Below are 12,500 nucleotides of genomic sequence, written 5' to 3' on the forward strand. Positions count from 1 at the left end.
AATATCAAAAGAAGGAGTCTGTGTGGCAGTAAGAGGTGAAGGGGTTATTGTAAACGCAGTGTTTGGTTTAGTTGCACTAAATTTTGAATGGAACACAGGAACTATTGGTATACTTGCTTCATGGGTTTCTAAAATTGGTGATGCGACTGGAATTTGTTCTGTTATTGTAGTGGTTTGTGAAGCAGTTTTTTTTGCATGTGATCTACATCTGCAGTTTCTAACAGATGTGTTTGTATGTTCTTTTGTAGTTGGTGTTTTGTCTATTATAGAAGTGATTACTCCAGGTGCCCCAGGGAATTCTTGTGTTTCTATTGGGTCTATAGCTTTTCCCTGATTTGAGCTCAGTTGGATGAGAGGCTCTACTTTAGTTTGTACAATTTCTGGTGTAAGAGACACATGATCCCCAACATGCATCATTTTTCCTGCTGATGTTCCAGTTTCTCCAGTCATTACTCCTTTTGTTGATAATTGAACACTTTCATTTTCATTATTTGGTACTGCTACTGGGTCAACCACTAAAGATATTCCAGTGTGTAAACTAGAGTCAGCTGGTATATTAAAATTATCTTCGAAAATTGTTGAGATGGGTGTGGTGTTTATAACCTGAAAGGTTGAACTATGAGGGGGAGGTGTTGTTATTAATTGTGGTGCAGTGATTTCTGATAGTGAACTGGTTCTGAACTGAGGTGATTCTCCATTAAATGAATTAAATGCAGTTTCAGTAATATGTGAATTCTCAACAGGTGGTGTTCCTATTGTTGCAAAACTTGCTAGAGCACTAAGTATTGGTAATGCATTTTGACTTTCAATTGAAGTAGTTGCTGATCCTTCTGCTGTATTGGCTGATAGAAACTCTGATGATAATATGCCTAAGTTGTCTACTTTTGAAGAATCTGAATTGGCATCAAATAAGTTTCCAAAACCTGTATTTGATATGGGTGATTCTGATGTAGAAAACGCTTGAGAGTTATCTGTATTTACGATAGGTCTTGCTAACTTATCCAATTCGGTAAATTTTGTTGATTCTTCAGACCTAATAAGATTTGATCTTGCACTTTCTTCATGTGCTGTCAGTCCTGCTCTGTTAATTTCCCCAAATTCATCATTACTTGGAGTAACTATTAGAGCTTCAGCAAATGGGAGAGGCTCTGTCTGGAAGGGTGAACTGTCAACAGTATCTAAAGATACTTGTATTTTATTTGGGTCATTATTTGCATCAATTCTTTTACTCAAACTTGATTCAGATATTTGGCTAAACAAATTACTTTCTTGTACTCTTTGACCAAAATCAACTGTGTCTAATGGAAAGTTTGTTCTACTGTCTTCATTCTGATGACTTGGTCTTATTTCTGATGTTTGTCTTTCGCTGTCCAGACTAAATCTAGCCAAGTTAGAGTTTTGTCCAAAGTCTTGATTGTGCGGTGTTACACGTGCATGTGTTTCATTAACAATACCTACTACTACAGGGACAGATTGTAAAATGACTCTTGTGTTTTGAGGACCTACATTTGGGAATAACCCTCCATTGCCAAAATTTCCATTAGGGAAGTTTGGATTGAACTGACCACCCCCATGGCCAAAAGGAATGAAGCTATTGGGAAAGGGAAAACCACCAATGAAAGGTGTTGGATTAAATCCAGGGCTAAAGCCAAGATTGGGAAATCCACCATTATTAAAGTTATTACTTGGTACAAAATTTTGGCCTCTAAAGCCTGTTGTTCTTGCATGAATTGGCAATCCACTGAAGCCCTGACCTACAAAAGGGGGTGCTGTGAAGCCTCCATTTCCAAAGCTATGGGGACCAAAACTTTGGGGGTGAAAAGGAGGATTGTGGAAATTATTGAGAGGAAAATTTTGAGCATTGACTCCAGATTCAGCACTTGAAAATCCTACACCACCGTTTGATCCAAAACTGCCAAAGTTATTATTTCTGCCTGTTGGGGAATTTGAAGAACTAATACCCAACTCTTCCAGAGAACTTAAGCCACCAGTCAGAGAAGGATGGGTTACTTGTACAACTTCAATGGAACTACCTCCATTATTCCTTCCAGCAAAACCATTTTGGCTTGGAAAACCAGGGGCAAAATTTCTAGAAAATTGTGCTTCATTTTGTAATGCAAAACTACCTGGGAAGGTATTGCTTGGAGTATTCTGCAGCTGTTCCACACCCTCAGCCTGTGAAAAGAATGATTTATTATATGATCCATCTTTATGGTATTTAGTAATTTTGAGAAGTCAGTTGAATAATTAACCCACATAGATTAATATTTCTATTTCAAAGGATACAGACATTTTCTTGAATATCAAGCATTTGTAAATATAATCTGTTCCATTAGACTGGACAGTAGAATAGAATTATGTACCAGTATTTACCTTATGTTGACCTATCAGCTCTTGATTTCGATTACCATTTTGAGGTAAAGGACCTGCCAGCACTCTCGAACTAAAAATAGCGGTCAACAGCAACCATGTCTGAAAAGAAGAAACAATAATGAATTGATATCCTAATGAAGTTCCGTTACCAGCGCATTATTGTTATTCTTTTATTCTATTTTTATGTTATGTTCGTTTCTTAAGTACACCTAAGCTTGTTTAACCATTCTTAGAAGGTTATGCTGATTATCATTAGGTCCTGGAAATATGCAAACCGTTTGTTTCATTATGACAACTAGAGAAAAAAGGTTCTTGGTAAAATCCACTAAGGAAACTTCCACTCTGAAAATTTCACTATATATGGGTAAAATTTACTAGGGCATATTCCAATAAGGTAAATTCAGCTATAGTATATTAAAATATATATGATAGATAAATTATATGAATACATTTTAGCTCATATTTTATTCACACATTAAGGTAAAAATGATTGGAATCATAGAAATAATGTTATGAAAAAAATTTAGAATGTGTGATGAAAATTTTTTTAGGACAGATTGTATGCAATATTTCTGAAAAAATTGCAGAATGTTTTCATATCGATAATTCTTATCTTGCATATTTAGTCATGCATCAAGTGTTTTATTCGACAATTTTTGTTGTTATGAAGTCCCCACGTCGTATGTGTGCAATTTGGATGTATGGATGTTACCGGTGATCACAAAGCATTGTGGATTTCTTCTGTCAAAGTTTTTTCACTTGGCATAGCATTTAAAACTCTGCCCTGTGCATTCCAGAATTAATAGGAAACTGCAGGATTTCTCTTCGTCAACGAATACCACATCCCTTCAGTCAATGTACGAAGTCTCAAAATAGATGATAAAATCCGAGAGATGTTTTCATCATCAGACAAGTCTTCAAATCCATTGACAGTGTCTTCAATTGGTAAAAATGCTCAACGTGCAAAAATTACCTGGATTTAAACTGACAAGTTTCATCCGTGTTGCATTTCCTACTCTTATGAAGTACATGTCTTCTTCCAAAGAGAATGTCCGGGATGAAAAACATACCCAACTACTTCTAAATGGAGAAATACAGAAGCATATGAAAGTCCATGAGGCTACTGTTAACTCTATTCTTTGCATACATAAGTTTCTCTTCATCTCAAAGCTTATATTTTTTTTTGGATGTTATAAATGCTGCCATGGTTAAGGGTTTCAGATTGCAAAGTTAAGCTGAGAAAAAAGTACCAACACTGGTGAAATTCAGATATAAATTAGACTAATGAGATAAGAATTGTGTAACAAGGGCGTGTGTAATTATTTTTTTTATAAATCGTTTACTGTTTTTTAATTTACCTTTTTGGAATATACCAGGGTGAAATTTACTTATAGTAAAATTTTCCAAGTGGAATTTTCCTTAGTGGGATTTACCGGTCACCAGAGAAAAATCATATTCAAAATATTTGGTTTTGGGAATAGACTTACCATGCAAGGTCAAAGTACTATACTTATTGGTTTTGAAATTAAGTGTCTTTGCTAAAGTTTCATCACATCAATATTTCGAATTTTGTTGCTTAAGGTGTCAATTTTAGAACTTTAGTACTAAGGAACATAACTTTTGAAGCCTTTTGGCCATTTGATTAAGATTTAACATAAAACATCTCCATTAATAAAAATGAATTCACATCAGAATCTACATACAGTATTCTAATTTCCTCTGAAAACTTATCAACTGTTGTTTCTTGAAATGTTGCTCAACTGAGAACAGGAACAGTTAATTACCCAGGACTACTCTCTGTACTCACACAAGCACTGAGATTTCCCCATCGCATGCATGGAATCAGCGGAAAGGTTCTTCACCACCAGGTGACCAATCTGTACGTTGATACGCCTGTACACCGCCTGATACAGCGGTCACTTTTACTCTCCACAGGGGATTAAGTACAATGTGCTTCATCAGTTTCTGGGGTTGTGAGGTTCAAAGGTATTCCTGCTTCTGTAAAGGAGGGTACATGCCTGCCTCCGTCCTTGGACCACATTTTGCATAAAATGGGAGAATCTCCAGAGGTGCTTGCTGAGACCTTCTACATTATGAGGAAGAAGGAGTCATGGGTTTTCAACACACACAATGACACCCAGCTCCGGTCCAGTGCCAGCAGAACCAGCAAATCATAAGACTGAGTGTTTGTTTGTCGACATTTTTATACTCCTTAGTAAGTGTATTGACTTTGGAGAAGGTACTGTGACTCCTGGGAAAATGTGTTTGATCAGCCTTTTGGCGCACATCATGGATCAAAGACCCTCACTTGAGATACCATAGTCTTCATGCCCCAGAATTCACTGTCATTCAGCAAGATCCTGCCTCCCGTAATCTCTCAACCGAAAAAATCCTATGTACCCCATAGTGTGAGCCTGTTGCCTCTTCCCATTGACTTCAGTTTTGCCTGTGGAGAGACTCAAGACTGAGGATACAGTCTTCACAACTCTTTAGTCTGCTGCTATGGAAACCTTCCATGGCTAGCCTTTCGAGGGTTTCCTAGATAGACTGGTGAAAGCAATGGGGGAGAAGGAAGTGAATGAATTCAATTGAGATGATTTGCTTGATTTCTACAATCTACTCTTCCTGGTGAAGAGACTGGGAATGGAGGAGTCATCTGCTATCAGAGAGGAAGACTTCATGCTTTTGGTGGACCTGAAGGATGTATATTTTCAAATTTCCATTCATCAATACTACTAGAGGTACCTTCAGTTCATCCTGGTGGGAGAAGTGTACTAGTTGAAAGTCCTGTGCTTCAAACTGTTCACCGCTCATACAGTGTTCATGCTAGTGTTCACTCTGGTCTGAGCATGGCCCTCTCAAACAAGATACGTCTGTTGAGGTATCTCAATTGATGCTGGCCTTTCTAGAGAGGCAGTTGCTTCAGGATCTAGATGAGTTACTCCCTTTTGTCGCGATATGGGGATTTTGAGAAATCAGGAAAAGTTAAGTTTAACTCCCAAGCAGAGGATTAAGTATCTGGCATGCTGATAGTTACAACAGCAATGAATCTTTTTATCTGATGATTGCAACAGCATGGTCAAAGATGTGGCTCTACCCTTCCCATTCAAGCTAAAACTCATGGCATATCTTTCCATGTTGGAAAATCCTGTTCCACATGTTTGTCTCCACTAGCAATTTCTTCAGTGGTGTCTGAGGCATCACTGGCAGGCTGTCAGTGATCTTCCTTCCCATCTTGTTCCAGTGGAGCAAGAGATACGCCATGATCTCTCATGGTGGCTGAATGACAAAACCTCACCAGAGAAGTTCCACTCAACTTCCTACCTTCTGAGATGCTTCTGTTCTCAGAGGTGAGGAAAGGTGGGTCCCATAATTGAAAATAGGTTCCCAGAAGAGATGCACCTACATATTAACCTATTGGTAATGCATGCAGTGTCCCTAGCACTGGAACCTGAAAAACACTTGAACATCTGAACTGTCCACAGGAAAATGAGCGCCTCAACTCAGTACTGCTGATGAGCGACAACACTATGGTCATAGCAAACAGCAGCAAGCAAGGAGGGACTGTCTCGGACAGTCTTTGAGAGTTGACAAAACAGGTGCACATCTAGGCATTGAACAATGTTGAAGAGATGTCAGCGGGATTCACTCCAGGCAAGAGCAATGTTCTAGCAGACAAGCTCAGTCACCAGGTGTAGGTTGTAGGTTTAGAGTGCTCCCTTCCTCGTGAGGTGGAAAAGCTTATTACCCTCTGAGGATCACCCACAAGTAACCTGTTTGCCACATGGCTAAACAGGAAATTTCCAATTTTCCTTCTTTCCCATTTCTAACACCCATGGGATCACCTTTACACCTACATCTTTTCCCATGTTCATCCTGATTTCTTTGCTAATCAAACAAGTGTTGATGCCAGGTCTCAGGATATTCCGAAGGGCTCCCAAATGACTGCTAGGTGAGTTCAATCTCAATCTATTAGTATGTTTAGTTGAGCTCCAAGAGAACTAACCTTTGGAAATCCATTCTCTGTCAGCTGTATCTTCAAAGGTACCTGCAGTCCATAAAGTTGTTATCACTTCACAGTTGGAGATTTTACAGCATTTCCTCTGAGTAAAAAACTTTTTGGCAAGGGACTCTCAGGAGATGTCTTGGGATCTATAATGGACCTCTGCAGCTGTCTTCTAAGGAAGTGGACCTTTTTCTGCATGCTGAAGAAGGGGCACTTCTCTGATTGTAGTTCAATATTTAGACAGGAATATGTTAGTGCAGATTTCCTTGACCTTCCACTACCTGCGTGAGTTTACCCTCAAGTCCTTGGTCATTTTGGGTACAGTATGTTTAAAGGTGCTCATGAATGACAGGCAAGGGACAGTGTCATTGCCCTTTTAAGCAGGACAATGCCCTAGAGACTGACCTTATATACATATGATCAGCGCCCAAGCCCCTCTAAACCCAAGCTAGGACCAAGGAGAGCCAGGCAATGACTGCTGATGACTCAGCAGATAGACCTATAGGCTCCTCCAAACCCCCCATCTTTAGCTCACAAGGATAGTGAGGTTGCAGCAACCAAAGAAACTAACGAGTTTAGTTTAGTTTAGATGCATTTTTTCATAGTCATATAAGCCATATATTATCCTCCTCCTAAAATCTGGATTCTCTCTATACCTCGGGATCAGAGACCCAAGGAAGAATCAACTCAAAGATAATAGCTTCTGGTCAGCTGGGGAATCGAACCGAGGCCCAAGAAACTGAGGTTCCATTGACTTAGCAAGTTGCCAAGTCAATGGAACCTCAGTTTCTTGGGCCTGTGTTCGATTTCATGGCAGGTCAGAAGCTATTATCTTTGAGTGTATTTTCCCCCTTGGGTCTCTGATACCGAGGTATAGAGGGAATCCAGATATTAGAAGTATGATATATATATATATATATATATATATATATATATATATATATATATATATATATATATATATAATATATGTATGCCCAAACTGCCATATGGTAGTTAGGAAAGGAGGAGGGCTGGGAGGGGTTGACTGTTTGTATGTGCATATCTAAATACTTAGCTGTCATTTTTGATAGATCACATGCATTAGTTTAAGATAAATGTTTTATTGATGAGGGGAATGAAGGCATTGTCGTAATTCTCCAGTTCCTTATTAAACTGAGGTTTCCTTCCAACCTCTCGGTATCGAATATAGTAATAGTAATAATAATAATAATAATAATCTGTTAGGATTTCAAAGTTATCCATTTAACAGAATAATTTCAGATTCGCTATGGTATGAACTGTGTGCAAGGTGACCAACAAGTAGCCTCTGAAGTTACTGTACTTTCTCCTTTTTGGAAGGTAAAGGGCAAGGAACATCAGATAACCTCTCTCTCTCTCTCTCTCTCTCTCTCTCTCTCTCTCTCTCTCTCTCTCTCTCTCTCTCTCTCTCTCTCTCTCTCTCTCAATTGGTCATCATTTTGACCCTTATCGTGTGATTTTCGTTATTCGACAGCCATTTTTTTCTAAATATTAATTCCGACAGGTATTGTTGGTGTCATTTTTGTATAGGCCACTTATACAATTTTTACTTAATATTTTACTGCAAATCCATAGGCCTGTCATTACTGATCTTGCCATGCCCTCTTGTAAAATTTCAATGTGATATAAAAGTTTGATATTTTGTGCGTTTATTAATTTTCTACCATCAATTTCAAAAGACATTCACTACTTGTTTCTTTGATCGACTGCAATTTAACTGACAAGAAATAATGATTCACCAAATTCCCTCCGCACTGAGTCATTACCTTTTTTAACCACTTAATTATAAGAGGCTTAATACCAAATGGGGTTTACTTCATGGGCAGCCAATAGCAAGTCATTTTGTCACACGATGACCTTAAAGAGACTATCGTTTTGTTAATTAATTGACTTTTACCTATTTTGAAGTCATCCTGTCATTAAAGAGGGTTGGTAACAATTAGTTTTGCTTATCTAATGGGGAACAATCATCTAATGTAAATTATATTCCTCACAAGTTCAAATAAGAGGTATCCTAATTTTATAAAACTGAAGAGAATCCTAAGTAAAGAATTTGATTCTGTAATTTCCCACAGTACTTGAGAATGTATAAATAAATTTACCCCACTAACAGAAATACATTCATCTACATGCACGCGCGCACACACACATACATACATACATACATACATACATACATACATACATATATAAATAAATACATATATACATATACATATATATATATATATATATATATATATATATATGCACCACATATATTATATATGTATATATATATATATATATATATATATATATATATATATATGTGTGTGTGTGTGTGTGTATATATATGTATATATATATACATATATATATATATATATATATATATATATATATATATATATATATATATGTATATATCACCATGTAGCCTACAGGATTCCTCGACAAGGGATAGTTTAACCGTGTTTCTTAGCAAGGATTTAGATGGCAAAGTTGTTAGCCACACTACAACATTAATAACCCAAAGATAAACTTTTTCCATTACAGAGAAACTGTTGCCATAAAGGTATAGTCTTCCAATTCTACGTTTGTCTTAAAGGATGCAACTCTTTTAGGAGAAGGACACTCCAAAATCAAACCATTGTTCTTTAGCCTTGGATAGTGCCATAGCCTCTGGACCATGGTCTTCCACTGTCTTGTGTAAAAGTTCTCTTACTTGAGGGTAAACTCGGGCACACTATTCTATCTTATTTCCCTTCCTCTTCTTTAGTGAAAACTTTTATAGTTATATAGGAGATATTTATTTTAATGTTACTGTTCTTAAAATATCTTAATTTTCCTTGTTTCCTTTCCTCACTGGGCTCTTTTCCCTGTTGGAGCCCCTGGGCTTATAGCATCCAGGTTTTCCAAATTGCAATTAATAATGATAATAATAATAATAATAATAATAATACCGATTCTAGGCTGTGTGACCCTGGTAAATATTCTTAGCTAGACTGAGGGCTAGGATAAAAAAATACGAGCTTTAGACTGTGAGCTCATCGCCGTACCACTGAGCTACAGATTAGTAGTATTTTTGACTGTGAATTGAGGGACACAGGTTAGAATCATAACCTGTAGCAAGCGGTTTGGTATCCTAAGTTTAAGACCCTTTGAGTCCTGAATAATCAGTCAGTTAGTTAGTGACATGGTAGTCAGGCCTTTGTGATGTGTTACTACCAGTGAGGAAAAAAGGCATGGGATTACAACTATGTACCAAATGATTTTCTGATATTTGATAACTAATACCAAGTAGATTCACTTTTTCCGGGCCTAGAGGATACAGCATATGTTGAGTCTACTGTCGATTACTTTATGTATTACCTTACATATATGCATATTATGAATATTGTCTGTTACACACGCATATACACAATTCGCGCTATCTCCATTAAATGCATGCACATGATCACTTCTTGCTTCTCTTGGCCTGAGCTATACCCCGTGCGGTGCACCCCTGCATTTACCATGTTGCCGTATGGAATGAAATAATCTACAACTTGGAATCTTATTTTTCCATCCATGCAATCATCTGTTTCCTTAAGTAAGTCATCATATCATATCACCATGACTCAGTAATTAAACTATCCAGCATTTTAAGGGAATACCAGAATCCAGCATTTGGATCAAGCTGCCATTGTCCACTAACAGCGTGAAGATGTTACAGTGTTGATGCTGTGTTTGTGCTTTATTTTGGAATTGTTCGTGCGGTGCTAGTACATTGTGGTGTTAGTGCTTTAGTTTTAACGGGCAGTATTTCTTTTGTGTCTTTCAGTCATACGGGAGACCCCTTTTTATTATCACCCGGCTTTGGAGACTGATATGCGTGCTCTCTCTCATCACCGGACACATTCACTGCCCACTGCCCCATTCATTAAGTGACTCAATGCTCAATGGTCAGTGTTGGACCATTCACATCACCCTGGAGCCCTCCCACACTCCCACGCCTGCCAATGTTTGCCACTGTTGATTTACGTTTTGAAATAAAAACCCAGTCTCACCAATAGACCGTTGAACCCTACCTAGTTTTATAATGCGGGAACCCCCATCTTTGCTCTCACCTCACCTCACTTTACTGCCTTCTACAGCTTCAGGTGGAGAGTTAAGGCCCCTGATCAGATACCTGGAGGAATCTTAACAGGCTAAGCTGGCTGCACATTGAAGAGAAGAGGATCACCATCAGAGAGAAAAGGAACAATGTCGTTGTGAAGAGGATCTATGCTGCTAAGAGGACAATTTAAGAAGAGAGGAGGAAGGCCAGCATTTCACTGCGCTGTTGCAGCTACTCATGGTTAACCCTGGCCACCAGCAAGTAACACCGGAAGACTGGTAACAGCTTCCCACACACTCTTAAGTGACATAACTCACCCAGCCATTGCCCCCATAGAAAGCCATTGCCCAGATTCTAGTGCCTTTACGGCCTATGCCACATATCGGGTGTTTAGGGAAGGGTGTAGACACTAGGATGATTACAGCATGATGGTGAACCTAGGGACATTACCTATCTGAAAGCAGTTAATACAACTTTGCATGTGCTGCAGCCTGGAGACTCAAAGGCTGCTTGAACACATGCTCAATGTGCCACCAGACACATGTCGGAGCGTGGAGAAAGTCTTGAAGGTTCTCCAGAAATACATCAAGAACCTGTAAAATGAAGCTTCATGATGCTGTGACTTGCTTTCCTGCTAACAGAGGGAAGAGGAAAGCTTCAGTAATTTCTACATCCAACTGAAGCACGTAGCAGAAGAAATGGACGTCTGTCCAGGCCATTCTGCTGCTTGTAAAGAGACTCAGCTAAAGAGGATCATCATCATGAGAGTCAGAGATGAGGAACTCACACCGAAACTCATTGCCCTTGGCTCATCAGCTTCATTGGCCACTATGGTCAACAAATATTGCTGCTATGAGGCCAAACAGACAACCGCCACTGCCATACATACATTGTGTGCCGTATCTGCAGAGTGACAGTGTACCTAGGGACATTACCTACCAGGAAGTAATTAATACAACTTTGCATGTGCTGCTGCTGGTCACTCTCCTGCCAGGTTACTGTATGGTCACTCTCTACATACATATGTGCCTGCCAGTCCTCTGTCGTTTATGGAATGTTGGTAAGAAAAGGCCCTTGACTGTGACCGCTGAGCCGTTTCAAGAGTTGCTCAGGTGCAATAAAACTATGATGGCCATGCCTGTCCCCTGCCCAGGCTGAATGTGGTCCAACATGTCCACCTCCAGGACTTGACATCCCGCAGATGGAACAAGTTCAGGATCATCATGAGTGGCGTATGATCACATGAATACGAGATTCATCTTCCAAGTAGTTGCGTGCTACGTCAGGACCGTGATGGTATCCAGTGGCTGGTCCCAGTCAAGTTCCTAACTCTGATCTCCCTGTGGTCCATAGCCCAGATGTGGAAAAGTATTCAATTTCCTCCTTCCTGCAGGTACAGAACTATAAAATTAAACAGACTTTCCTAGTTTACAAAGTCTACATATGCCACTGATGCAACTTGCTTCATACCTTCATTCTTGATAGATTTACTGTACTGCATGTGATTTGCTTTGCACACCTTTACTTGAAGGTTCCATTGTATGTAACTTTGTTAAACAGGTGACCAACGGCACAATATACGTGATGCTGCCATCCTCAAGATCGAAAGGTTACACCTTGTCTCACAGCAAGAATTTCAAGAGTAATCCCAAAGGCTGTGGAATTAAATACGATTAAGGTCTGTTTCTTACAAATCCATTTGTGCCTCTGTTGATCTAAGCAGTGTCCCATGTACCACGTAGTTGCTTGACTGTCGTTGGTTACAGCTCGTGTGCAGAAGGAAGGGTACCGAGGTAACACCTTCCTTCTAATTGGTGAGAAATAGGAAGTTAACATTCTTGAACAACAATAACAATAACGATAACAGCACACACTTATATGTATATATAATTTACATTCATACTATATATATATATATATATATATATATATATATATATATATATATATAAATATACACAGTATATATATACGTATATATATATGTATATATATATATATATATATATATATATGTAT

The 12,500-nt window shown here is 38.6% G+C and overlaps 1 protein-coding gene across 1 annotated transcript in view; it reads right to left on the reverse strand.

The window, feature by feature from the left end:
* LOC137634688 (uncharacterized) overlaps positions 1 to 12,500 on the reverse strand; it is a 31,104-nt gene that overhangs the window by 1,797 nt on the left and 16,807 nt on the right. Inside the window, exons 2-3 of the mRNA XM_068367172.1 lie at positions 2,374 to 2,472; positions 1 to 2,175 (exon numbers count right to left, since the gene is read on the reverse strand). The exon at positions 1 to 2,175 is cut by the window's left edge and continues 1,797 nt beyond it. Coding sequence (XP_068223273.1) covers positions 1 to 2,175; positions 2,374 to 2,472 — 2,274 coding nt within the window. The remainder of the gene's footprint in view (positions 2,176 to 2,373; positions 2,473 to 12,500) is intronic.

The sequence above is a fragment of the Palaemon carinicauda genome, chromosome 45, assembly GCF_036898095.1.
Source record: "Palaemon carinicauda isolate YSFRI2023 chromosome 45, ASM3689809v2, whole genome shotgun sequence".
NCBI classification, from domain to species: domain Eukaryota; kingdom Metazoa; phylum Arthropoda; class Malacostraca; order Decapoda; family Palaemonidae; genus Palaemon; species Palaemon carinicauda.